The sequence below is a fragment of the Pteronotus mesoamericanus genome, unplaced genomic scaffold (assembly GCF_021234165.1).
Source record: "Pteronotus mesoamericanus isolate MK-2021 breed Mesoamerican mustached bat unplaced genomic scaffold, CSHL_Meso_final contig_20, whole genome shotgun sequence".
NCBI lineage: Eukaryota > Metazoa > Chordata > Mammalia > Chiroptera > Mormoopidae > Pteronotus > Pteronotus mesoamericanus.
The window spans coordinates 9,237,535-9,265,039 of record NW_026555085.1 but is presented as its reverse complement, the minus strand read 5'-3'; the positions used below and the strand labels follow the sequence as shown (position 1 = coordinate 9,265,039).

The 27,505-nt window shown below is 52.4% G+C and overlaps 2 protein-coding genes across 3 annotated transcripts in view; both read left to right on the top strand.

Annotated features, from left to right (window-relative positions):
* The window catches only part of KIF6 (kinesin family member 6), a 408,870-nt gene extending 399,190 nt beyond the window's left edge, over positions 1-9,680 (top strand). The window contains exons 20-23 of the mRNA XM_054570213.1: positions 1,230-1,319; positions 2,674-2,780; positions 8,931-9,155; positions 9,430-9,680. Coding sequence (XP_054426188.1) covers positions 1,230-1,319; positions 2,674-2,780; positions 8,931-9,155; positions 9,430-9,680 — 673 coding nt within the window. The remainder of the gene's footprint in view (positions 1-1,229; positions 1,320-2,673; positions 2,781-8,930; positions 9,156-9,429) is intronic.
* A 9,893-nt stretch (positions 9,681-19,573) lies between these two features.
* Positions 19,574-26,908, top strand: KCNK16 (potassium two pore domain channel subfamily K member 16). Of its 2 annotated transcripts, none has more exons than XM_054568738.1 (5): positions 19,574-19,786; positions 22,680-22,794; positions 24,061-24,227; positions 24,996-25,161; positions 26,829-26,908. In XM_054568738.1, the coding sequence occupies exons 1-5, from the start codon at positions 19,574-19,576 to the stop codon at positions 26,906-26,908; spliced, it is 741 nt and encodes a 246-aa protein (XP_054424713.1). The 2 variants fall into 2 exon arrangements, with proteins under 2 accessions (XP_054424713.1, XP_054424712.1); XM_054568737.1 differs by lacking the exon at positions 26,829-26,908 and adding an exon at positions 25,477-25,700.
* The last annotated feature ends 597 nt before the right edge of the window (positions 26,909-27,505 follow it).

Below are 27,505 nucleotides of genomic sequence, written 5' to 3'. Positions count from 1 at the left end.
CTGAAGGGCAGATGATCAAGCCCATGAGGATTATTCTTGTGCCATCATATCTCCTGGAGTTTGCCTTGCTAGGATTTAGACCCCCTTGGCACCAATTACCCTTCCTTATTTTCTGTTTCTCTCTTTTGGAAAGGGAATGTCTATCCTGTGCCTGCCCCATCACTGTGTTTTAGAAGCAGGTACTTTGTCTGTATTCACAAGTTCACCGTTGGAGGGCTAGTTTTGCCTCAGGATGAATCAGTCATACCTGGAGTCTCATCTGATTAAATGAATTCAGATGAGACTTTGAACTTCCGATTTAGAGTTGATGCTGGAATAAGTTAAGATTTGGGGGACTGGTAGTTGGAATGTATATATTTCGCTTGTGAGAAGGACATGAATTCTGGGGGGCCAAGGGGTGGACTATTATGGACCGAGTGTGTCCTCCAAAAATGTGTATGTTGAAAGCTAATCCCCAAGGAAGTGATGACATTTGGAGGCGGGGTCTTCAGGAGATGATTAGGTCACGAGGGTGGAGGCCTCCTGAATGGCATTAGTGCCCTTATAAGAAGAGGCCAGAGAGCTGCCTCGTTCTTCCACCACGTGAGGACAGGTGAGCTGGCCACCTGCTCCCCTGAAGAGGCCTCTCACAGAAACCCGGCCACGCTGGCACCCGGAACGCAGACTTCCAGCCCCCAGACCTGTGAGAAATGGACTCCTACTGTTTAAGCCCCCCAGTCTGTGATACTCCGTTACAGCAGCCTGAACTGCCTCAGGCATCGTTCACAGAAGAGGAGCCTTGTCCTCTGTCTGAGTCAGCTCAGGCTTCCCTAACAAAATTCCATAGGTTGGGTAGCTTAAACTACAGAAGTTTATTCATGTTTCACAGTTCTGGAGGCTGAAGAAACCCATATCAAGGTCAAGAGAGTCAGAGTCTGTGAGAACCCTCTTCCTGGCTTGCAGGTGGCTGCCTTCTTGCTGTGTCTTCACATGGCAGATAGAGCACTGGTCTCTCTTCATCTTATAAGGACACCAATTCTGTCATGGAGGCCCACCCTCATAATTTCATCTAAACCTAATCACCTCCCAAAGACCCCCACCTGCAAACATCAAACTGAAGGTTAAGACTTTAATAGATAAATTTTGAGGACAAAAATATTCAGACCATATAGCTCCTAAATACAGACCCTGAATTTCTCTTTGGTAAACCTCCTTCCATACCTTCTCCTTTGTGGGTTTGGTTTTTACAGTGATGTGAGCACCAGGAAAATCCTGCCCTCGCCTTGCCCCGTCCTGCACAGCCCAGAGCAGACCTGCGCTCAAGCCTCCGTGGACGACAGGTCTGTGCCTGTGACAGCCCCTGCTGTGGGCAGATTGGGTCAAAATTTTCCGTCTGCTTCCCCCACAACCCGAGGAGCCCCTCCTCCAGGGGCCACACAGAGAGAGCCCGGGGCTGGTCTCCACTCTGGTACCCAGAACCCCCAGGGATCTCTCCCAGGGCCACCGGGACCCTGCGTGGGCAGAGATGCGTCATATCTCCTGTGAGTAGATGTATGTGGGACTACCAAAGGAGGAAGAGCCAGCCCAGGGACAGTGCCAATATGGGCCACTAACCCCACCACAGAATCCCCAGGCAAGGAAGGACACAGAGTTAACAAGCCTGACCTCAGCCCTGTGAGCCATTCATTCCAGTCTCAACAAAGTAGATCAGGCTTCTCCCCAGCGCCTGCTCTTTGTGCCTGGCAGACCCTACTCTTCTCCCAAGGGGTCCAGGGGCAAATTCCACCAGGCCCGCCCCCACCCCAGAGAGAACAGAGATCAGACAGCCCCAGGCCAGCTCCCTGTCCCCCCACTGTGCCTCTGCTTTAGCACCTCTGGCTGAGTTGCAGCTGGGGTGAGGATGCAAAAAATTACTTGTAATAATGAACAACATTTGGTTCCATACAATCCTCGCTGCCTTCCAAAGGAGTGGAGTCTGTCACCTGCTGTGTGGAGGGACAGGTGTGAGGATGGAAGCTTGGCAAAGCCAAAAGAGTACATTGCTCTGAGTTTTCTTGAGGGGGATTTTATATGCAGGGGTTGGGTGGAGAAAGAGGCTGGAGAAGGCCACATACATCCCTCCCTTTCTAAGGGAATTTCTGCACTTCTTACAAATTTCATTGGTCAGAAGCTGGTCACCTGGCCATACACAGCTGCAAAGGAACCTGGAAAATGTAGTGTTTTGTTTTTGGGGTTTTTTTTTTTTTTTTGCTATAGCACCTTCTTTAGCTAAATATTATGGTTCTATTGTTAAGGAGAGAGGGGGGAATAGTTATCACTGCTTCAGGAGCTTCTAGCTAAGCCATGGTGGGGGTGGGGACGTGCTGGAGAGGCATCCTAAGGCATATGACATCTAAATTGGGTACAGAAGAAGATAGGTCCCAGGTCAAGTGGGCTTGGTTTGGGTAAGTTGGAGGGAAAGGGAAGGGGGTAATAGTGAGGGGATGGAGAGGTGAGGGGAAGAGGACACATTTGCATGTAAAGATTTGCTGTGGTTACTGCACAGATAAGGGGGAGCGAGTGAGAAGGAGGCTAATTCACTTTCATAGCATCCTGGGTGATGTCGGGTCACTGAAAATGGAAAAGCACTTTGGAAAAGTCAGCACTGAGTCCAAACATAGGGTGTAGTAAAGTGTGACATGTGTCTGTCCCTAGCATCCCGGAGAGGCCAGCATCGTCCATCCCTCTCACCGGAGACAGCCAGACGGATTCCGACATCCTGGCATTCATCCAGGCCAGACAGAACATTCTGCAGAAGAAATGTAAGTGCACCTTCCTCCAGCGGCCGCAGGTGACTGCACGCTGTTCACCAGCCCTGAGAGAGGTGAGGGAGGAGGCTGGAGAAGGCGGCAAGGGGAGAAGGAAGTAGGAAGTTTCCTGCATGTTCCTGAAGCCACAGGACGAACCTTGCAGTCACCTCCATGTGCCTGGACTCTGCGTCCTCCTGGGGAAAGCCCCGAGAGACAGCAACAGAAACCTCAATACAGGCCAAGAGCATGGCCAGCCCATCCGTGCCTGCCCTGCTTAGCAAAGTGTCTTTCCCTTTTCCAGACCATCAGCTCTCTTTATTCTCTGTCCCCAAAGCCAGCTCCCTTTGGCTCAGTCCTTGCCAAACAGGAGAGGGCTGAGTGGTTTGGTAACTTGTGGAATCCCTGGCTAGAAATATCAGTCTCCTGATGGAGCGTGGGCTTGCCAATGAATTGTAGATGCAAACACCACTGGAAGGCCCAGGCCTGAGGACCCCTTAACAGTTACAGAAAACATCTGTGTGGTGTGTCAGATGACAGGAAGGGAAAGAGAAGGCCGTTCCTGGCCTTCATCACTGCCCCCTCTTCCTGTCGGCAGCTTCCCACCTGCTATGGACAGGCCTTCTCTTCTCCTGCCTTCCCTCTCCCTAGAGACCCACAGGCAAGCTTCAGGGTCCTTACCCCAGCCCGCTTCTAGTCTCCGCTTTGACCCCAAAATCCAAGGCTACTAGACAGTCTTAGCATCGCTTGCACATGTCAACCAGCTCCTTGGTGGATGGAATGGCAGACCTGGATCCTATAATGACTGAGACCTGCCCTGAGGGGCCTACACTCTCCTTCATGACCAACTCTCTGCCATTTAGGAAGTAGGACGTCTGCACGTGAACGGAGCACCCCCCGTAAAGGGTGGCCTTTGCCATGTTGTCCTCATCAGTAGCAAGCAGGCTTCCTCACTGAGATGCCGGGTGGCTTAGGGTCCTCTCTTCACCCCTAGGATCAACACCATCAGCACCATCGTCAGGTCTTGTCTGAGACCTGAGACAGGCTCTGCCACCAACCTGCTGTGACACCTTGATCACATAACTTGCTTTCTCTCATCCTCAGTTTCCTTGTCTAAAAAAGAAAAAGGAAAAAAATTTAATTTGGATTCGGGGATCTCCAAGACCTCATCTATCCCCAAAATACTCTAATGATATGAATCAGACACTAAAGAGCTCTGCAGAGCCAGTCAGTGAAGGAACACTATATACTGGGCCCCTTGTGTGTGCCAGGCGCTGTACAGTGCAGTGAGCGGTACCTGCACAGACAAGGGGGCAGGGAGCCAGACAGAGTGCCCTTGACATTCAGGAGGGAGGAGAAGCAATGAACACATCAGCTAATACGTCAGGTCATTTGAGGTGCTTGTGAATTCTATGAAATAGCTAAAATATGTCATGTAGAGAGCAAAAAAAGACCACTTTTAGCTTAATGGGTGGCAGAGGCCTTCCTAGAGAAGAGAACTTTAACCTGATAGCTGAACAGTGAGAATGAAGCAGCCGTGTGATGTTCTGTGGGTGAGCGGTCTGAGCAGAGAAAGCAGAAGTGAGAAGGCCTGAAGGGGAGGAGCTTTGCTTGGTCACAGCATGGGAAGGCGGCCAGAGGTGGCTGGAGGGCCAAGCGGTGCAGTGGGATCACACAAGGCTTGTGTAAGGGGCTTAGCTTCTATTCTAGTTGCAGTGAGAACACCCTGAAGAATTCAAGCCATGGCAGGTTGAGCTGTAACTGCTGCTTTGGAAAGCTCACTCCTGCTGGGGTGTGTAGGGTGGGCTATAAAGGACCAGGAGGAACACAATGATCAGGCTTCTGGGAAGGTCCAGGCTGGGGGTGAGGACAGCCTGGACTTACCAGCAGATTGGGCGTGAGATGTGGGAGACAGGAGAGCCAGAAAGGTTCCTGGGCTTCTGATCTGCGTTGCTGATAAGACGGTTGAAAGAGAAGGAGGAAGAGACAGAGAGGGAAGGACCGAGAGTTTCAGATGCTGTGTGAGAGCCCAGAGATGAGTAAGCAGCTGAACTTGAGTCTGGAGCTCAGCGGGGAGGCCTGAGTGGTGGGGAAAGTCAAGGCACTGTGTAAAATTCCTAGCTGCTATGACATTTAGAGGTAGGCTGGGAGATGCAGCCAATGACACGGAGAAGGCGCAGCCAGGGCAAGAGAAGGGCCAGCAGGCGAGTGAGCGTGGCCCCAGGCAGGTCAGCCAGAGAGCTGTTTGCAGGAGAGACAGGCCAGGAGAGTCCAGTGCTGCTGAGAGCCTGAGTCAGCAAGGGCAGAACGTGGACCACGGGCCCTGTGCATGACACACGGTCCTGGACAAGGGCACTTTTCAGGCCGGGACCTGGGAGACTGAAAGCCCCTGTGATGGCAGCGGTGGGGGAAAGAAGGGAAGGAGAGAAAGCAGAGACAACTCTGAGTGAGTGGAGACAGCTCTGCAGGGGAGCTTACCTGTGAAGATAGGAGAGGAGGCTGCAGCAGAAGGAAGCAGGCACGGAGGGGGAGGCCTTTTCTTTTTGTTTTAAATTGTTTTGAAGACATTTGTATACTGAAAGGAACGGTCAGTAGAATAAAGGAAATTGTTGATGTGGAACACAGGACCAGAACTGCAGGAGAAAATTCTTTAAGGAAGTGAAGGATATAATGTCCAGGCCATATGGAGACAGAAGCTGACTTTAGGGGCAGAGAGGCCCCCTCCCCAGAACAATTCATAGAAATCAACTGTCATTTCTCCCATCAAGAAGTCCACAAGTGAGCAATATTTTTAAGTTATGTTTACTGAGCTTTTGTACACATGATGGAGACTTTTTCACCCAGCCCTCTCGGAAGAGAGGAAGCACGAACCCAAGGTCTATGTCAGGATGGCGCCTTCCTGCCACGCTATGCCCGGCAGTGCAGAAAGCTGGGCTGAAGGGTGGGACTCATTAAAATGTGTACGGCATGTTACCAGCTGTACATCTTTTATTTATATTATTCCAACTGATGCTTTCAACAGTCCTGTAAGGTATGCGGAGCCAAGAGTATGATTCTCCTTTTGACAGGTGAGGAAACAGAGGCACGCAGAGGGTGAATAACTTGCCCAGCGAACAAGTGGCAGAATGAGGGGAGCCCAGGTTTCCCGCACGCTCTCCACTGGGCCTCGCTGTCTTGAAAGCTGCTCTGCTGTCTGTGATTGTCTCTTGGCCTCCACCCTCCCTGCAGCTGGGGAGCTTTGTTCTCCAAACAAACAGCAGCCTGGAAGTCATTCATCAAAACAAACAAGTTCAAGGGTTCAATTTTTATTCTTAAGGGAAGAAAAATAATACTGGGTTCTTAGTGACCATGGGGCTGCAAAGGAAGCTGAAGACAGGATGACAAAGCGTCCCTCACTTGCCAGGTCGGGGCTGAAAGGCCAGCAGGTGCAGCCTCCCTGGACACGTGGCAGATGGCCCAGGTCCCACTGCACAGCACTTTCTTTGCAGCCCACTTATCAAGCCTGCCTGTCAGGCAAACACGCAGGTCGGGGCCCAGGCACCTTCCCCAGCCAAAGCAAACACTTCTCTCTCCCCTGGGCTCCCTCTGCTCTTAATTTAGGGGCCTGCCTGTCTGGGCTTCTTCAGGAGTGCTCATTATGGGGAATTTGTGACTATCAGTCTGGGAACAGGAGCCCAGAGAGGGTGATTTAACATAAGCCTCCCACTGGCTCTTAAACCTCACCAAGGCCCATGTGAATCTACTTGATTTAGGGTTCAGTGAAAAGCCGTGGAAAGTTTAAATCCCTGCTGGGGCACCTGTGGACAGGTATAGATCTCCCATAAGAGACGTTAGTCATCCGTGGTACCAAATCTGCTGTTTCTAACTACCAAGGATGGCTTTAAAATCTGAGAAAATGAGGTTAAATACTTTCTAGTTGTTTTTTTTTTTAAATCTTCCTTAATTCCTGAGTTTGGAAGTATTTCCATCTGGACAGGAACCTTGGCGTGACCCCTACGACCACGACACCCTGTTCTCCAGGTGCCAGGAAGAGGCTCTAACCAAGTGCCTCAATGTCCCCGCTGCCCCCGCCCCATCATCTCCACTCGGCAGAGCCTCCAGTTCTCCCTCTCCTTTGTTCTGGGTCCTTTCCCGTGTAACGGAAAGAACATGGAACTGGGAAGGAAGAGACTTAAACGCAGGGGCTCTCTCTGCCCTGTGTGACCTTGGCAGCCTCCCTCTATCTGTCAAGTTCAGATTCCCCCTTTGCCCAGTGGTCGGCCTCTCCTGAATAATGACCACAGATGCCAAGCTCCAGGGAGCTATGGGCGGGGGAGTTGGCCTCCGTGGTGAGATCTGACCCACATGGTAAGGTGTGATTTTTCTTTTTTAATGGTTTATCTGTAGCAGCAGATAAACCTCCAGTGTGGGAATCTACAGTCACAAAATCTGAATATAGCCTGACAGCTCCATCACTTAACTGGAGTTCATAAAGTAAAGAATGAACTAAAAACGGTGCCTTTTATTTTGGGCGGAGGTCTGCCTTTGTGAGGAACCATGTGTCGGAGTGGTGGGCCCTCTGAGCTCAGCTCTGCGGCGTTTCTTCTCCACCCCATTGCCACCCCAGTCACCCCTGCACGCAAGTGTCTGCGGGGGCCGGTGAGAGTCCTGGGGTGGCAGCTGGCTCCAGCTCCGCGCTGCTGGCCTCGGCTGCTTGTCAGTGGTGCACAGGAAACATGAGACCAGTGGCTTGGTCAGCAGCCACGTGGCTGGTGGTGCCCTGCACCTGCCCTCGCCAGTCCGTGGAACAGAGACAGGAAAGCAGTGGGCTCAGCTGGCTGTTCATCAGAATCTCCTAGGCCCACCCGGAGATTTTGCATTTAATCTGCCGCGGGACTGGCCTTGGCATCAGGGTTTCCGCAGGCCCCCCAGGGGTTTCTAACCAGCGTCAGGGCTGTGAACCAGAGTGACCGGGACACATCACCCTCACGTGCTCTGGTACCTTCCAGTCTTCCTTCCTGTCCTAGGGTTGGTAACGTGAGGGCAGCTAGGAATATTTTAAAAATAAAGGTCAGCTCTGTGAACAGTGAGGCCAGCCTGGGGAGCTGCACACAGAATTATATCTGAAGGATCAAGGGCTCATAGCCTTGAATTTTTTCAACCTCATTCTCCCCGCTACCTCCCACATTTACTTCGTCCAGAGAATTACGATTCTTCCTCAGCAACAGCAAGCAGACCACACCCACCCTCCCCACCCACTGCCTTCCCTGTGGCCCCAGGGGAAGGCTGCAGCTGCCTCGCCCGCCAGCTCTCCATTTGCTGCAGGTGGTTTTAAACATGGTCTTCATTGCTCCACCCAAAAATCTTCAGAAATTCCCTTTTGCTCTTACTGGGGGAGCGAAACTTTAGGCAGATTAACTACATGTCACTCATACCAGTTCTCGCACTTTAATGTGCCACTGAAACTAGAGGTTTTGTTAAAAAAGCAGATTCTGGCCCAGAGAGTCTGGGTGGGGCCCAAGATTTTGCATTTCTTAACAAGCTTCCTGAGGATGCCCAGGATGCCGGGCCCCGGGCCACACCGAGAAGCCAGGAGCCATGCTAGCCACTTTGCTTTTTCCAGGTGTTGGGAAATGAGGAAAGCAAGGCCCAGAGAACTACCATGATTGTTCCAAAGTTATGGGTGTCACGGTGGGGAACCATGCTGGCTAGACCTCAGGAGCTCTGGTTCTTAATCCAGAGAACTCTTCTCTGTGCTCAGCCATGGGAGGTGACAGGCGTGGAGGTGACGTGATCAGGAGGAGCCAGGCTGGACTATAATGAATATCTGGAGCAAAAAACAAGGAAAGAATCTCTTGGAGAATGACGTAGGCGCACAGTGAAAACTGTGGGGTGCAGAACACGTGTTGGTTCTGGCTCAGAGGGATGAAACTTTGGCAAAGGGCAAAGAAGACTTCTTCCTTCAGAGCTTGGGGAGTAAATGAAGCCCCTGGGAGTCATGGCGCTGAGAAGTGCAAAGCTGGACACCCAGGGGGCGGGGCCTGCAGGTCCCGCCCCTGGCCCTTCAATCCCAGGAGCGGTTTGAGCCCTGCGCTGCGACTAACCAAGAACATCCTGTCTCCTTTCAGGTTTCCAATAAGTGTCCTGCAAGAATGGAGCATGGATGAAGGCACCCTTTCTCACCAGCCCTGGCTTCAGAAGTGATCTCTGGGCTGCTGGGAGCAACTAGTGACTTTGGTCTCAATGGAGGGGACTGTGTTTCTTTGGGTGGTGTCCTGGAGGCTGCCCGTGGGGCTGGGCCATCTTTGTTGTGGGTGCTGGAGCTGCAGGCTGGGTCAGACAGTGATCGGGTGCTGGGGGCAGGGCGAGGGCTTCAGCTCGCCCATGTAGTGGTGTTTCTCATAGACGATGGTAACCCTTTTAGATTATGAAGCAGTACCACCATAACTTAGTGGTAGGGATGCTCATGCTGGTGGAGCAGGGGGAAATAATAGCCATTTTTAGCTATTCACCAGTCCATTCCCCTGCCTCACCCCTGGTGTAGAAGCCCAGGAATGGCCAGGGAAGGCCAGGTAATGGGTCAGAGCCAAAGACACGGCAGTGGGATGCAGGGCATCTTGAGGGCCAGCTCCAATGTCTCAGACCAAACCCTGCACTATCACCCTGATGCCCTGATGACCCATAGGCAGTGCCTGTGTGATCCGTGTCTCCAGGGAGCCCCCACCCTGCAGGGTCAAAGGACACCACAGCACCCACAGAGCAGTGAACGGCTCCCAGGAGCTCCGCAGTGTGGGCACTTTGGGGCAGTGCAGGGTTTGGGCTGAAACTACCACTCCCACTGAAGAAACAGCTGCCAGGGTCTTGTCTCAGGGAGCCTCCCGGCACTCCAGGCCCCGGCTCCTGATGCAGATCCAGCAGAGGGTGGCCAACCCTTAGGAGGCATCGGGTGGTGGCTGCAAGTGGGGGAGGACTGGCACCTGGAAATGAAGTTAACAGAATAAAAATGCTTGCCCACTGCCCCCGTTCTTTCTGTCCTGTAGATACAGGACCTCGCCACCCTAGAGAGAGAGCAGAGAGAAAATACACTACAACTGGCTTTTTCTCCCCCCATCCCCTTTCTCAGGACAGGGTGGAAGAGTCATGCAGGAGAAGACAGATCCTTGCATTTTAAAGCTGGACAGGCCCATAGAGCTCCTCTAATCCACACCCTCATTTACGCGATTCAGAAACTGGAGCAAGGGAGTCCTTGGCTTGGTATTATAGAGCTGGTCAGTGGCAAAAGTTCCCTCCTTTGGGGCTTACCCTGACCACCCAACTAGAGATACCCCTTAGTTACTCTCTAACCCATGACTCTGTTTTACTTTCTTCATCACTATCTGACGTATCATCTTCATTGGCTCATATTTTTATGGCCTGCAACCCCCAGCCCCAAGACCGAAAGTTCCATGACAACAAGGATCTGTCTGTCTTGCTCTTGCTGTGGCCCCAGCAAGAATCAGTACTCAATAAATATTCCTTCAGTGGATGAGTGGGAGAGTCAGAGCCCAGATCTCCTGCTTCTGAGGCGGGCGTCGCTCCCCTGGCTTCACTCTGGCTCGGTGACAGAGGCCCGTGGGGCAGGGCCCAGAAACAACTGGTTTCTGGTGCATAGAAACAACTGAAAACTAGACAATATATATAAAACAACAGTTTTAAGATACTGTATAAAAGGCAGTCGAGGACACTGTTACCCAAAAGAAGAGAAACAAATGAGGTGGCCTTATGATTGCCCCAATCTTACTGTCTGCAGTGTTCAGGCTGCAGTTCAGGAACAGGGCACCAGGTGGCGCCTAGTGAGAGACCAAGGTGGCTTAAATCTGCAAGGCAGAGTGAGGTGAGTGAGCTTCAAGAGAGATGGAATGGTGGAGGTGGAGAAGGAGATCTGCAGAGGGTACTCCTGAGTCTTCAGCTAACTGCTGACCAATGAATAAATGTGAAAAAATCATCCAAGACTGGGGAAAGAACTACCAGAAAGAAGGAGGTAGGTAAACCAGGGCTGGGGACAGTTCTTCCCAACAGCCAAAGCAGAGAAACCTCCTCACGAAAGGGCCATTGAATAAGAAGTACAGAGAGGTATTGCCTCAGAAATGGGTCCAAATTAGCCCTAGATGCAAGGCTGCTCAGGTCCTGTCTAACAAAGTTTAAAAAGCAAGCCTCAGAGGAGTCACACTGTTTCCAGTAAGTTTCCAGGTAACTTCACCGAGTGTCAGAACAAAGCTCGAAAATATTTAAAAGAATACAAAATACCCAGCAGCCAACAGTGTAGAATTCACAATGTCTGGCATCCAGTTTAAAAATTACCAAGCACACAAAGAAGTAGGAAAATATGGTCCGTAATGAGGAGAGAAGCCAATCAATACAAATAGAAGCAGACTTATGAATGACGTAGATGACAGATAAAGTAGACAAGGATATTTTTAAAAATGCAGTGGATGTGTGTGTAAAAAATAGGCAGAAAGATGTCTGTTATATTTCCTTCACTGTTAACATGAACCATTGATCTAGTCATTCTTTCAACAGGATATGCCACCCACTGTCCTGAGTTCTAAGGAGTTGGAGGTAACCAAGACAGAGAAAGTGCCAGCTCTCTTGGAACTTAGGTTCTAATTAAAGAAATAGACAACAAACAAATAAACAAGAGAATCTGAGCTAAGGACTTGAGGTGGGATAGGAGAGGCCTGGCCTCACTGACAATGTGGGTTAGGGTGTGAGAGCCAGGTGAGTGTGAAGCGGGAGGCAAAAGAGGAAGGCTCGGGACTAGCATAGCAGGTTAGGGGGTCAGCGATTGGAGGTCAGGCTGAGCGGTTTAATAGGAACACAGAGCATGGCAAATAGGAGATCCGTGGGGGACTTGAGTCACCTAAGAATAGGAGGGAGGAAAGTGTTCCATGACATGTTTCCAGGGGCTGCCAGGGCTTTAAGACAGAAGAGGTGTGGAAAAGTGGGCTGTGAATGTTGAAACTTGAAAATGTATGTGTAAAACGTGGGAGGGGAGTAGCCTTTCCTTTAATACAGGCTCTGTCTCTTGTGTGAAAAGTGGCTTCTGGATATGGCCCTGGGTGCTGCTCTCACAGCAAAGGAAGAGGCAGCACCCCTCTTCCTTTGAGTGCAGTGGCCGCGTGCCAGCCAGCAGGCTGAGCCAGTTTTGTGCCCACTGAGGGGGAACTCAGAGCAAAGAGCAGGCAGAGAGCTGGTTAGGTCCTCTGCCCTATCTCTTCACTGAACTCCTTGCCTCAAAAAGGCAGCTCTTCCCCAGACCAGTTTCATTCCTACTGTGGTCCTAGTGTGAGATACTATTATCATCTTCTCTTCACTGAAATATCATTTGGGTTTGGCTTTTTCATTTGTGTCCTTAAAGCCAGGCAAGGAGATCCCTCAACCATGCCTCAGAGGGCCCTGAACTTTGAAGTGCCTTACTAGAAAGTTTCCAGGTCTCCCCCTCATGCTCCCATGGCAAGCAATGTCATCCGTGTGGGCTATCTCCTGCCCAGACCAGGCCCCTTTTGAGCCTCAGTTTTCTCTTCTCCATTCAGGGTGCTCTTCAACGCATGCATGGGGTTGACCAGATGCCCCAAGGTGCTCCAGGATCCATGCCTATGGAGTTGTCCTGGAACTCCTTGGTCAGTCCCTGGTTCCAGGAGGACAGCCTGGTGAGCTGATCACTCCTGCTGACTGATTGTTCCCTTCATGGCGTTGCTCAAGACTGGGCCACCAGAATGGTGCCACTGTGCCACTCTGAGAGACCCTCACAGACATAGGACAAAGAACCTTCACCTGCACTGATTAGACAAGAAACAAATAAATGAGTATGACTCCTCTGATACTGAATATTCAGAATACCATATTCTGAATGTTTACCAGTAAATCACTATGCATCACATGGACTCATGAATTTGGTACATTTTTTAATCAAATTGCTTATATAGACAAAAAATATGTGCCAGGACCCCACACACCCAGGATCAGCCTTGGCCTTTTCTCTACTCTCAGTCGCCTGTTCATTCTCTCTCGCAGGCCCTGGGGAGGCTCTGCACCTGCCTGAGGCCAAGCTGAAGTCTGTCTTGGTCAATACCCCTCATTCACATCCTGATCCATGTCTTTTTGGCTTATTGCTGCTTTAGGTCCAAACTCTTGCTTCTGGGTTTTTTCCATAGTATGTAGCGGTAAGGAGACATAGGGGACTGATTTAATAGGGAATAGTGCCCCGTTAATTCCTGAACAATCCCCTTGCCTTCCTCAAATGTAGCGGCCATCAAGGGAAGGGATCGTGGTCCCCTCACTCCTGCTGTGCTCCCAAGCTGGCCGATTCCCTCATTAGGTTCCACATAGGAGCTATTTTCCCATAGGAGTTACAAACACAATGACTCAGAAAAAGGGGTAAAGAACTAAGAGTCTGTGACAGACACAGAAAATGCCCTGTCCATGTCCCCCAGCCCACCTGGAGTTCATGGGCGGCTGGTGTTGACAGTCCCATCCACACCAACAGCTTTCTGTACCTGTGTGCCTCCACCTGAAGGTCCTCTTTGGCCACAGGAACACTCCCAGCCCATGTGCAGGGTGGGACGGTGGTGCAGGAGGTAACCTGTCATGGAGCTGTCCTCAGCTGATGAGGGACAGGAGTTGGTGGATAAACAGTTGGCTTCCTTGCTGCCCTGTGGGACAGCCTTACATGGTCTCCCAGATGTCCTCAGTGGGTGTCGAGCCCCAGGTACCCACAGCAGTTACCTGCTCCGTAACACACCCTGCATTGGGCCCCCTGTCTCTCTTCCCTGCTCTCTTGGGATCTTTTCCTGGGATCTCTTCCCAGATGAACTACTCACATCCAGACTTTGCCTCGGGGTCTGATCTGAGCTAAGTCCAGTTTGGGCAAGGGCATCTATTTCAGAATCATGAGTGGGGGATCTTGCAATCAAGCTCTCTGAGCTGGTGAAAATAAGAGTCCTCCCACCTTCAACCAGAGCCCCGCTCTTGGGCTACATATTGGGACTCAGGGAAAGATTCCACTTGAGAAAGGAATCTTTGGTGCTCCAAAAACAAAGGAAATTTCTGAGCAAGATCAATAAAGGATCGTCTTTTTTTTTCTTTTTTTTTTTTGTCTGTCTGTCTGTCTTGAGCCTTTCCCTCCAGTCACCCCTCAGCTTTCCCCATCCTCTGCTGATCGCACAGTTGGGCTGGACCTCCCCTGACATCATACTCTCCGGCCATGAGGGCAGACAGACCTGCACCAAGCTGCGCCACCACTGCCTCCGTACAGGACACGCTCCACACCCTGCACTGTGGGGAGACCTCAGAGGAGCCCAGACAACTGCAGGCAGCACTCGTCACTGCGGCCTGTGGTGCTGTCTGTTAGGTTGGCTCAGTTGGGGCAGCAGGATCTGAAACCAGCGCTCCTTCTCTTCCCTTGGTCTTTCCCCTGCAGGGGACACACTGGGGCAGGTGGGCCTTATCTTCTCCCCTTGGTTCCGGTTTGGAATGCACCCTTTTTCATTTCTGCGGATATGTGCATATTGAGTGACTCCATAAGTGAATGCCGATGTTGGATGGTGGGGAGGGCGGCCTGTCCTTTCCTTATCGCGGGACTCACCCAGATGGAAAGAGCCTGTGCCCAGCTGCTCTGTTTACTCTGCATTCTCTGCCCATTGTACATGAAATTGATCTGAGGGGTTTGTTTTTCTTCTTTTTCCTCCAATCTCCTTATTAGTTCAGCCTCAGAAAGTTCCTTATCACTGCCGGATGTCAGGCCACACTCTGCCATCAGGCCTGGCCATGGTAGGCTGTCCATTAATTGATTTTGCCCTCCCCTCCTTGGGAAGCACAAATTGGCTTGGCCCATTAGCAGCAATAATTCCCTGAAAGGGATTATAAATCATGACCTATGTCCATCGGCTGCTTACAGTGGAGTGGGGCCCACGTGGGGAGGTGTCAGGCAGGGAGGTGGAACGTTTGCAGGGCAGAGGAGGCCCCAGCAGTCCTGCAGCCTTGCTCCTGAACCTGAGCATGTGAGGCCGCAGTCAACCGGGAATAGCTGAGGCGGGTCCCAGCACACACGGGGCCTCCATAAAGGGAGGGAGGGAGGGAAAGGGGGCTCCCTCGATGGGGACAGAGTGCTTCGAGCACCTCTCACGTTAGACCCCACCTACCAAGTCCACCATGATGTTACCATCCTTGGGCTCTGTGGCCTTGGATTTTCAGAAGTCCTCCACTGAGCTGGAGGTGCTCCTGGGAAAGATTGTTCCTTAGCCCCTGCCTTGCTGGTCTGCGGGTGTCTGCAAGAACCTGTGCGGGAGAGGGGGAGAGGAGGGGCGCACCCAGAGAGAGCGGGGAGATGAAGAGCAGCCGGGAAAGGTAGGAGGAGGCTGTGGTTTGGCCTATTTTGCCAGCACATGGTAAGTTCTCAATAGGGACAGCAGTTCCCCCTTATCTGACAGGGGACACATTCTAAAATGGATGCCTGAAACCATGATAGTACTGAATTCTATATATACATGTTTTTTCCTGTACATACGTATCTTTTCACTCAAAGGAAGCACTTTATAGCTTCTCCTTGGCACATCCAAATTGCCAGCATCACTACTCTTGCACTTTGAGACCATTATGAAGTAAAAGAAGGGTGAACACAAGCCCTGCAATACTGTGACAGCCAGTCTGATGGCCAAGAGGCTACTAAGGGACTAGTGGGCCAGGAGCATACGCAGCATGGAGACGCTGGACAAAGAGATAGCTCATGTCCTGGATGGGACGGAGTAAGAGTTCATCACACTACTCAGAATGTCATGCAATTTAAAACTTATTGTTTATTTCTGGAATTTTCCATTCAATATTTTAAGACCGCAGGTGACCATGGATAACTAAAACCATGGAAAGTGAAACCACAGATAAGGGGGGATAGTGCAGTCCATCCATGAGTGGAGTGCTTTGCCCACGGTGAACTGGCACCGCACCCTGCCCACGACCTGAGGGAGGGAGGGCTTCTTGGTGGCCGATCCAGCCCTCCCTCCACCCCGACGCCTCGCAGACGTCCCTCTGGCCCACCACGTTCTCCCATGCAGACAGCACATTCTCTCGCCCTTCTTTTCCTTCCACCTGGGGACAACTACCATTACTTGTGGACAGCGTCCAGACCTGTGGAGGATACTTGGGCTACAGAAGTCTCTAAGACCTTCCTGACATCCCCAGACTTCAACAGATAAGCTTCCTAAATGGCACACAAGAGAACTCTTCACGTATTGAGTTTCTCTGGAGAAATAAAACAGGACTTGATTATCACATGGCCCCGCAGTCCTAACTACAACCCTTGCTTAAAACCAGGAATTAATGAGTCTATAGTGACAAGATGACAGCCAGCACTCCATCGTCCCATCTCTCCAAAACACGAGGAAACACCATTCCAGGGTGAATTTTATGGCTCCTTTCATCTGCCTCCAAGAAAAGGCCACATCCCAGCACAGCGCTCTCTGAGCAAGCTCTGGGTGTGGGGAGGACTTTGTACAGGGTGGCTTTGATCCCAGGTGGCCTCAGGGAACCCAGAATCGGCAGGATTGCAGAGAAGGCAGCTGCCACCCCAGAGAGGGCCCCACCTGAACCACAGAGCAGGTGATGTGCTGCAGAGGACCCTCCGCCTGCCTTCGCACTTGCGACAGCCTCAGGATATTCCTAATGTGCAGCCTCCACAGCCCAGCCTGCGTTTGTGGACATTCTGGATTTGGCCTTGGAGCAGATGAAGAACCCTATGTCACCATCACTCTCTTGATCATTCATGTACTTGAAAATAGCAAAAATCTCCCCCTTGTTTTTATTTTGTGTAAGACACGCCTGCTTCCCTCTCCCCCTCTTTCTCTCCTCCTTCCCTGCCCCTTCCCTCCTCCCACTCCAGAACCATCATTATTTGTTCATCCTGGACATGCTTGCCACAGTGTCTGCCTCCCCCGAGTCCCTTCCAAGTGACACCTGTATGTGGGGTGTCAGCGGGCTGGGGCCAATTGGATGAGGGTGGGGGACTGACCCAAGGACAGCTCACCCTCAGCCTGAGGTGGCCCACGGGAAAGGGTGCTCACGGATACACTGCTTCCTAGAGCATTTGAGCCAAGAGGTGCTGAGAGAAGACGTCCTTGGGAGCGGGCACTGCCTGGAAACTCACCGTCAGGGATGAGGGGAAGGGGCTCCCCTGAGGAGAGTGGGCAGGCCCACAACCGGTGGCATCAGGAGTGAGGAGGCAGGCCTGGCCACTCCAGAAGCCTGGCTGCTCCTGGCTTCCCACCACCAATTATTTCAATTATTTGAGATGCCTGGAGAGTGGTCCTATTCCTTCCAATTCAAATAAGCCTTGAACAGTTTTAAAAAAAAACAAAACCCTCATGTAATCATTGGGAAGTAACAGACCACCTAACAGTGGCTTAAACAAATAGGCTTTATGTTTATAACAGGAATAGAGGGCTAGAGACAGGTGTGTACAGGAATCAGCTGAGCATCTTTGTGTCTCTCTTGACCTTTCCCTCAAGGACACAAGTTCGCTCAGCAGGTGCAGTCATCTGTGCATTCAGGCAAGACAGGAAAAGGTCCAGCTGAAGCTGAACGCTTTGTCAGGAGAGAACAAATCTGCCCCGACCTACTTGGCCTATCCTGCCCAGATCTAATTAGTCAGAATTTGGTCACATGGTCACCCAAGCAGCAAGGGAGCTTTGAAAGTGGACATCAATCCTTTAATCCCCTCCCCATTTGTGAGCCCCTCCCCCCCCATTTAAATGTATTTTTGCTTCCAATGGCCTGGCCTGCATCCGGGGCCCTTCAGTGGACTGTCTACAAGCTACTGGGGCTATATTGCCTGCAAGTGTACAGAGCCAGAGATGTCCAAATGGCCAGTGTGCGAATATGAAAGCCCAGCTCCCCTGCCTCCACTTGGGTCTAACTGGGCGTGCCTGACCCACCCAGGCTCCCCAGGAAGCAGGTGGAGGTGAGATGGGACGACAGTGCTTTCTTGGTCCCATTTGCCCTGCTCCCTTATTGGTCGTGGCTTACTGCACTGCCCCCACACAATCCCCCTCCCAGGGCTACTCCTGGGGACAGCAGGGAGCAGGATTATTATGATGGGTGAGACTGATCATGCTCCATTGCCTGACATGTACAAAACTGGGGTTCTGTTAGCCAGGAAGGAAAGAAAGGATATTGGACAGGCCACTCAGTATCTGCTGCCAGAGCTCATTACAAAAAACATCAGAAAACACAAGCAGAGAACCTGGAACCTTCACACACCGCTGGTGGGAACGTAAAATGGCCTGTGGGTCCTCAAAAGTTTAACAAAGAGTGACCACATGACCCAGGAATTCCATTCCTAAGTACATATCCAAAGGATTTGAAAACATATGTGCACATGAAAACTGGCATGTAGATATTCATAACAGCATTATTCATAGTAGCCAAAAAGTAGAAACAACCCAAATATCTATCAACTGAAAAACGGATAAATAAAAAGTTGGCATATTCATATGATGAAAAATCATTCAGCCCTAAGGAAGAATGAAGTACTGACATGCATGCTGCAGTATGGATGAACCTTAAAAACATTAAGCTAACAGAGAAATTGTGTATGTAGAAGTGGTGGTATATGGGAACGCCATGTACAGTCTCCACAATTTTCTGTAAATCTAAAACTGTTCTAACAACAACAAAAAGTTAAGCTAACAGAGGAAGCCAGACACAAAAGGTCACACACTGTATGATTCCACATGTATGAAATGCCCGGAACAGGTGAGTCTATACAGGCAGGGAGCACACCCGCGGCTGCCAGAGGCTGACGGGGCCGGCTCTGGGAGGCAGCGGACAGCGGAAGGGTCCAGGGCTTCTCCTCAAGGTGATGAAAATGTCCTCAGATTGATTGTGGGGATGATTGCACAACCCTAAAAATATCTAGAAACCATTCAATTGTATACCCTAAATGTGTGAATGGCATGGTATGTAAATCATATCTCAATAAAACTATTACAAATGCACACATACATAAGCTAAGTAGAGAGAGGAAAAGACCCTCGATTACACCCACCCAGAGCCAGCATGTGCTTTCAGCCTCTTTTTTATTCACACATACATCTCACCAACACAGCATCCTCTGAAGGGAACCAGCTGAAGGATTTCAAGCAAGGAAAACTGTCAGCAAAAGCTCTGAAGCAAATGCATCCAACGTGTTAGGAGCACCTACCCCAATACTGTTCCTGACTGAGTGTCATTTGTCTATTTGCTTTGCTCTGATTTGTCACTCAGTTTACTCATCCTAAGTTCCCCCAATAAGCAGGTCAATTCTCCTGCCCCATTTTGTAGCCAAGGCAACTGAGTACAAGGTTTATTCACACCCAATCTGATTTTTTTCCCAGCTCCAAAGCTTGGGGGCTTGGAGCCATCATGGGTGAGAAGCTGGAGGTTGCCAAGGGGGGCCAGCCCAGCCTGGGCAGAGTGAGGAGAGCATCAGATTTGGCCAGAAACACCCATTCAGCTTGGAGGCAGAGGGTGAGACACGACGGCCTCAGGAGGAACCCGTAGGTCTATTTGAGGGGTCCATGCCATTTGCTGCTCTCTATGGAAAATAAAGGCCAGGTGGGGGGCGGGGGGTGGCAGGCTGTTTGCACTCATGGCACTTAGTGCATCCAAGCTGAGCCACACTGTTCAAACAGACTCCCAGCCTCCAGACACCTGTGCCGAGGAGGGCGAGGCAGGCAGGAGGCTGGTACAGGTCCCCCAGGCACTTCCCACTTCTCCTCCCAAAGCCAGCCCCACACACCTGGCAGAGTCCTGGCCACGCCATGCCCCATGCTGGCCTCTGCCACTGCTGGGGTGGCCGGCTGCTGCCCCTGCTGCTCGCCTACATCTGCTACCTGCTGCTCGGCGCCACGGTCTTCCAGATGCTGGAGAAGCAGGCGGAGGCTCAGTCCAGGGACCAGTTTCAGTTTGAGAAGCTGCGCTTCCTGGAGAATTACACCTGCCTGGACCAGCAGGCCCTGGAGCAGTTTGTGCAGGTGAAGGGGGGACGCTGCTGCGGGATGGTGGGCAGAATGGGGGTTCTCGCGGCAGGTCCAGAGCCACAACCCAGGACCAAGGGCCTGTTTGGAAGCAGAGGGTGTGGGAACAGAGCCAAGGGAGACTTAGATCCAGGCCTAAAACTGGAACACTGTGACATTGGCCCCAAAGTTCCTCAATGAGGAGGTGAGGAGGACAATCGTTATCTGTGCTGCAGATATTCAACAGCAGATTAAAAGCACTTTCTAAGCTGCCATTGCTGCATAAATGTGAACTGCGTATGAGTGCTTTCCATGCTGTGCGAATCCCCTTCTCCCACACTTCCGCACTTCCCCAACCGCAGCCCTGGGGCCCCTGTTCCTCCCACCCTCTCCCCAGCCCACGTCCCTGTGCTCAGGGACCACACTCAGGCTGTGGCTGCTGGTGGCAGACACAGATAAAGGCCAAGAGCAGCCACCACACTGGCCATCGCCAGCCTGGCTCCACCTGGAGCTGCGCGTGGTGAGTACAGGCAGGGTGATGGAGCTCCACCAGCCCTGCTCCCGCCCGCGGGAAACTCCCTCTGATGGCAGAGCGGGTCGCCCCCTGCCTGGGCCCCTTCGTCTTCCCTGCACCAACCTTGGGGCCCCAGAGTGCTCTCTCCAGGAAACAAGGCAAAAGCTAGGTGTTGTTGGGGAAGGTGAATGCATCTGAGACTAGGGGACAGAGTGAATGACAACGCCCACCTCAAAGAAACAAGCCGGATGCAGGGCCATCACAATGATCATTGGTATTTACTGAGCACTTACAACATGCCTTAAACAGTGGGGAACAGCATCACCACACCGGGGTTAGGCCAGTCGCGATCCATCACCTGGGGCCCAGTGTTTCACGTGTTCTCTCATAATCGCCTAAACTAGCAGTATGTCCAGTTTGTAGGGAGGAACTGGGGCACAGAGGTGGCGTATGCCGGCCAAGGTTGCACCTTCGGAGGAGGAGACAGGGCTCATGCCCAGGCTGCTTCTCTTCACCACTCAACTGAGCTTAAGTGCCAGGCAGGATACAGCCTAGAGCAGCAGTTCTCAAAGTGTGGCCCCTGAAACCTGCCGCTCCAACATCAGTCACCGGGGAGCTTGTTAGAAATGCCAGACCCACTGAGTCAGCGATGCTGGTGCCCACTCAAGATGGAGAACAGCTGGCCTAGAAGATGGGTTGGTTGTGAGAGACCTGCCCCAGCCCTTTCTTCCGGGAAATGAGGCCTCCAGCCTCAGGTTTCACATCCTTGCTCCCCAGAAATGCTGGGCTGGGGCCATAGCACCCATGTCAGGACTGAGAAGGATTCGGAAGTAGCTCGGGACTCCAGGAGGTGTGCAGTGGGGACCGGGAGGAGCCCTGGAGGCCTTAGCACCTCCTTTCCCCTCAGCCCTGGGTTAGAGGCAAAATCCAGGGCGTGTGGGAAGGATTGGTGGCTGGGGTGGAAAGCTCTGTAAAAATAGGCTTGATGCAGCCCTGACAGAGGTGCCGCTGATTCACCCCCATCCCACCCTGGGCCTCCCGAGGGCAGCCAGGACATCCCTAAGTCCTCAGCCCCTTAGGAGGGACCTCACTTGCCTAGGGATGTCTCGCTGAAAAGCAGAATTCTGGGATGAGATTCCAGAACACACATTGCTGTTCAAATCACAAGGGGGGAAAAAAACTATAAACAATACTACAAGCAGTATGAAGGGCTGACTCCATCAGGAAATGAGGCCACTCTCAGGTTCATAGGACCAGTGCCAGACTTTCCCCACCGTGGATTCTTAGAGAAAGGCAGGAGGTCCACATGGGGTGCCCCACTCAGCAGCTTGATGACGTCAAGGCCCCTCCTAAGTGGGATGGAGAACGCCAGGATGGGGGACACCCAGGTCCAGGGCAAGAGTGGCTCCCAAGGGGGAGGGTCTCCAGGGAGAGGGTGTGTTCCAGAATGTTCCATCCTGGTCTGTCTGGGTGTGTGGGAAAGAGAGAGAGGCCAAAGTCCACATGTGAAGGGGCCAGTTCTGCCAAAGTGAGAAGAAGCAGACAGCCTGTGTCAGGACCCCTAACCGGCCTGGCCCATGGGGACTACCCCACCCTGGCCAGAGCTCAGTGGGGAAGTGGTTCCCACAAGAACTAAAGGCTAGAGCTGCCCCCTCCCCCACTGGTTTCTGCCTGCCTTTGGGTCTGGGAGCAGATGGGGAGGGAGCCCTGCCCAGGGGCAGAGGCAAGGGAGGGGTCTACAGGGAGAGGTTCAGGTTCTGTAAATACACACCCAACACACATACACACAAAGAAAGCATCACATACTCAACATACACATAAAGCATGCATACACCTGCAACAAAGAGCAACACACGCGCAGGAGACCTTTGCCCGGGCCTCTTACGGAATTTCTAGCGTAGGTCTGGGCAGACAGTCACTAGGGGGCAGCAAAGAGCAAGGGTACCAGCTCAATGGAAGCACAGAGAATCCTCAGCCCAGTGGGAAGGCAGCCCAATGCCTTCCCAGAGGACCCCAAACCCTGTGTTCCCAAGCTAAACCCTCCCAGGAACATCCAACCCATTGTCATTACAAAACATTTGCACCTCACACTCTTGGCCATAGGCAACCTTGCCCACCTGGTCCAATCCTTAAGGATCTTCTGCCTCCTTTGGCCATTCCAGTTCACCAGCTCACATTCACAGCCCACACTGCAGTCAGTCCTGGACAGTGGACAGACAGTGCATTTGGGATCCAATGATCTTGAGCAAATAGCCACTCTGAGGCTTAGTTTCCTTTTCCATGAAGTGGAAATAAGAATTTCTGAGAATATCATTAAGTGAGGTGACAACAAAAGCACCTACTGAGAACTTGACCAACAGGTGGTGCTGTTAGCTCTCTCTTCCTGCCATCCCATAGGTCATCATGGAAGCCTGGGTGAAGGGCGTGAACCCCAAAGGCAACTCCACCAACCCCAGCAACTGGGACTTCGGCAGCAGTTTCTTCTTTGCGGGCACAGTCGTCACTACCATAGGTAACGGGTAGGGTGAAGAAGGGCTTTCTCTATCTATATTTGGGTTATTCAGAAGCAGATGCTGAAACAAGGATGTGGTTTTTCTAGGAGACGGCTCCAGGAAGCACCAGTGGAGAAGTGAGGAAGTGAAATAGGGAGAAAAAGCAATAAAGTTTGCATCAATGAGCAGATTCCTGGGTAGGGCAACTGGGCTTATGCCCGCTGGGGACCCTCTGAGGGGCTAGATAGAGCCCATCCTCAGAACAGCCCCTGCGAGAGGCAAAAAACCAGGGAAATTTGTCTCCTAACTCCTGCCCTGGCTGGTTGAGAGCTAATCCTGGATGTATTAACTCTTTAGTATTTTGGACGTGCCCACAGATGAGAGGCTCCTGCTGCCAGAAAAATCTCTCGGGTACAGAGAGATGCAGGGACTTAGGGTAGGAAGTTATCTATGTGTACTACAGGAACTGTCCACAAAGCTGTGGCTGATATCCCAGGTGTTCCAAAGGGGCACTGAGAGTGTCTGCTACACCCCTCAGCCAGAACACCCACTGCATCTCCCTCAAAGAAACCCCCAGGCCCCCACAAACCCGATCCATTTAGTTAAGGCCAGTTAAGTCCAACAGCTTCTTTGAGCCCTGGTGACACGGGAGGCAGAGGAAGGAGTAGGGGTGGGGGATACACACGAACTTGGGTCAGACTCAGACTCAGTCCTCAAGGGGCTTCCAATCCAATGAAGAGGAATAAGATAAACACACCAAAAACAACAGTACACGCCTGGCCAGATGGCTCAGGTGGTTGGAGCATCGTCTTGTTCACCAGGGGGTTGTGGGTTTGATCCTCAGTTGGGTTGCGTTCGGGAGGCAGCTGATGGATGTTTCTCTCTCACATTTATGTTTCTCTCTCTCCCTTCCTCTTTCTTAGAATCAGTGAACATATCCTCGGGTAAGGATTTTTTTAAAAAAAAATAGTACAAGGCAACGTAGATAATTAGATAGGAATGACACAAAGCACTGTGGGGAATCACACTTAGTAGGGAGGAAAAGGGTGGCAGTCAGAAGGGCTTCCTAGAGGCAGTGTCATTTAAGACGAGCCTTGAAAGAGCCGCAGGAGTCTTATAAATAGAGATCACTCTAGCAGAGAATGGGAAGAGTGTTCGTGAGATGGGGGAGCTTCCCCTACTTCCCCCAGAGGTGGCGGAAGACCACCAACCTCCGCTAGAGTCTGTAGGGGAGGCAGTTCTGAACTCTCTCTTCCCCACATTTACACACTCCTCCCCCCCTGCAGGATACGGGAACCTGGCGCCCAGTACTGAGGCAGGCCAGGTCTTCTGTGTCTTCTATGCCTTGGTGGGCATTCCACTCAACGTGATCTTCCTCAACCACCTGGGCACAGGGCTGCGTAGCCACCTGACCACCCTTGAGAGGTGGGAGGACCAGCCCAGACGCTTCCAGGTAGGGCCCCTCCCTCCCTGCAGCCCTGCTGTGACAGAACTTGTTGCAGGTTGATCCTTCACAAGCTGACACTGAAGTGGAGTATGGCAAGCAGGTACTGGATAGGCACCGGTGGAAGGAAAGGAGTGGGCAGAGGGAGAGGCTGAATGCGATTCAGGCTCTCAAGGAGCTCTGCAAAGTGTGCCAGCATTGGAGTAGCCGCACAGCGGGCTGAACGACCAGAAGTTGCTTGAGATCCCTGCTTCTATTAAGCACCAGGCAGCCTTCCTGGGAAGGCATGCCCTTGAGCCAGGCAGTTGTCTGTAGCCGCCATACATCTTGAAGGAGCCAACAGCTGGATGCCTCCTGCTGATAGTCGATCAACATGGTGCATCTACATGGTCATGGCAGAGCTTCAGCGCCCTTTCCTGTGGTTGAAAATAAACACCAGACCACCCAGCGTGCCCCCAGTGCTCACCCCATTGGCCAGGCACAGTAGGAGGACAAGGGTGCAGAGGAGTCTGGGACATTTCAGTACAAGTGGATCCCCCAGTCCAAAGGAATCTCCAAATTCTGTCCTGACCCACGAATACAATCCCTCTGACCAAATCTTTCCATGGGCAAGATCACGCGCACATAGATCTAAGCCCCACCCCAAAGGTCTGCAGAACAGGAAAGGGACCTAGCTATGACCCAGCCACACTCCCAAATTTGCCCCAGACTCCTCTCCCCACACAGTCCTGGGGCCTTCCAAGTGGACTCAGAGACAGACTCCCTTCCCCCTTCCAGCTATTGCAGATCCTGGGCCTGGCTCTGTTCCTGACCCTGGGGACTCTGGTCATTCTCGTCTTCCCACCCATGGTCTTCAGCCACGTGGAGGGCTGGAGTTTTGGCGAGGGCTTCTACTTTGCCTTCATCACTCTCAGCACCATCGGCTTTGGGGACTATGTTGTTGGTGAGAAGGAGCCAGTCATGTATTTCAGGGTCAGAGACACCGGGATTGGGAGGATGGGGAGATGTCAATGGGGGTACCTACTGAGGATCAGATAACCCCTGGTTCTTTGGAAGAGATGAGTGATTTCTGAGGCTGCTGTGGATTCTCACAACACCCTCCACAGTTGCTGGTCTGGAACCCCTCATCTTCCCCCAGAGACCTCCATTGCTGATCCATGTTATGAGGAGGCTGGCAGGGCCCCTATGGACCTGGTGGGGGTGGGGGTGGTTGTGCACGCAGACCCCTGGCAATTAACATGTCTCCCTTCCCTGCCAGGCACGGACCCCAGCAAGCATTACATCTCAGTGTACCGGAGCCTGGCGGCCATCTGGATCCTCCTGGGCCTGGCATGGCTGGCACTGGTCCTCCCACTGGGTCCCCTGCTTCTGCACAGGTGCTCCCAGCTCTGGCTGCTCAGCAGGGACCTCGGCCTCAAGGAAGAGGGAGCCCCTGAGACCAACGGGCTCTCCAGACCTCAGAAGATCCCAGTCTCTGCATGAGGCTCCCCAGTGGCCCCAGGAGCCCCTCCCAGCTTCCCCAGCCCAGCCCATATGCCCGCTGGATTTCCCACTCCACATTATTCTCTCCCAATCCACTCATTTCCCAGCCAGGACTGGCGGCAGGAGCTCACCGGAGAAAGAAAGGAGGCAGGAGTGTCCAAGAAAGTGACAGAAAGGAGATGTCAAGACCGGAGCAATGACAGAAGCAAGATGTATGCCATTGTCTCAGAGCCCCTGTCCTTTTCTCCTCAAAAGTGACCAGACATGGGTCACTATGGCCAAATCCCTATTGTCCTGCTCACACCATCCCCCTCCCAGGAGGCCTCCTACAGGACACACACAAAGGATGACTGTACTTTCACTTTATTGGAGAAGTGCACTGGTCTGGGCCCCACTATGTGCTGGGCACTGTGTCAGGCTCTGGGGTACAAGAAAGAAAGTTCGAGCTCTCTGTGTGTATTTAGGCGAGTGGAAAGACTGGGGTTGCCAAGTAGAGAGGCAATCCTAACCCCATACTCAAAGTGCTATGACAGGGGCATGAGAGGTATGAGAGAGCCCATGGGAATGGCTGGCAGTGAGGGTAAAGGAGAGGGGCAGGGACTTTGGAGAGTCTTAGTGCAAACAGGATCTCAGCCCTCAGGAAGCTACACTGAGGGGCAGGCAAGCTCCCTCTCAAAGCCTGCCAGTGCCTCTTGCTTAGAAGTCTAGAGCTGTCAGTGAACAAGGTTTAGGAGGTCTTTGGTGTCCCGCCCACTTTCCTGGAAATGGTCTCCCCTGACTCCTCCCACCCCGCCCAGGGCACCCCTTGACTCCATCACTCCCTCCGGGATCGTGTCTTCTTAAGAGCCTTTTCAAACACATGTTTCCCTGGGAAAATGGAGAGTCAGCAGGTCCCAGGAGACTTCCAGGAAATGAGCTCCATGGAGGCACAGATTCCCCTTGGGAGCAAGCTCCGTCGCCTGGCCTTTCTTCTGACAGATTGCGACACTTCTGGCCAGAAGGAGAGGGCAGGTTAGACCAGTCCATCCCAAGGCCCATACTCACCAAGGACTGCAAACCTCGGCCCCTACCTTTCCCAGGACCCTGCCAGCAAGGCAGGTCCCTAAGTGGCCAGGGACCTCTGGACAGGCCTGAGGCAAGGCTGTGAAGCAGAGGAGGCTCCAGGCGGGACACCCAGGGAAGGACTGACTGCAGCAAGAGAGACCTAGGTTACACCCCAGGACTTCCTGATTTGAAGCTGAGGATCCCTGGGGACTCCATACCTACCCAGGACCCTTCCTCCATTCTGGGTTGAGAAGGGAGTCAGGGGCCTCTTCAGAAGTAGGGAGTGGATAAGCCTGCTGGTCAAGGCTCCTCTGTCTCCCAAGTGCATGGACAACTGGTCATCAGCTGGGATCCTCGTCTTTGGGTACGCAAAGGAAAGGATGATGGTGTGACAGATCCAGGGAGGACTTGAAAGGCAGCAAGTCCTGGAGGTAGTCCCAGGGTCCAAGGACTCAGGCAGGGGCCCTAAAACAATAAACTTGGCTTCTACTTTCTCTTCCCTCTAAGTGTGGTCTCCAGAAGCCCCTCCCACTGTTTTGCTCCAGGACAGCTGAGGCCTCTGGACCCCTTCCTTCTGAGCGCCTGCGGTCACCCAGCAGCCCTCCCCTTCTCCCCAGCTGGGCCTGGAGGGGTGGGCACTCCATACACATTCGAGGCGGGGCCAGATGCCACAGCTCAGGGCCTCGTTTTGTCCCTGGGATTGGATCCCGCTGCAGGGTGGGGCAGGGTTGTCCAGCACGCGCCTCCTCTGCTGAGAAAAC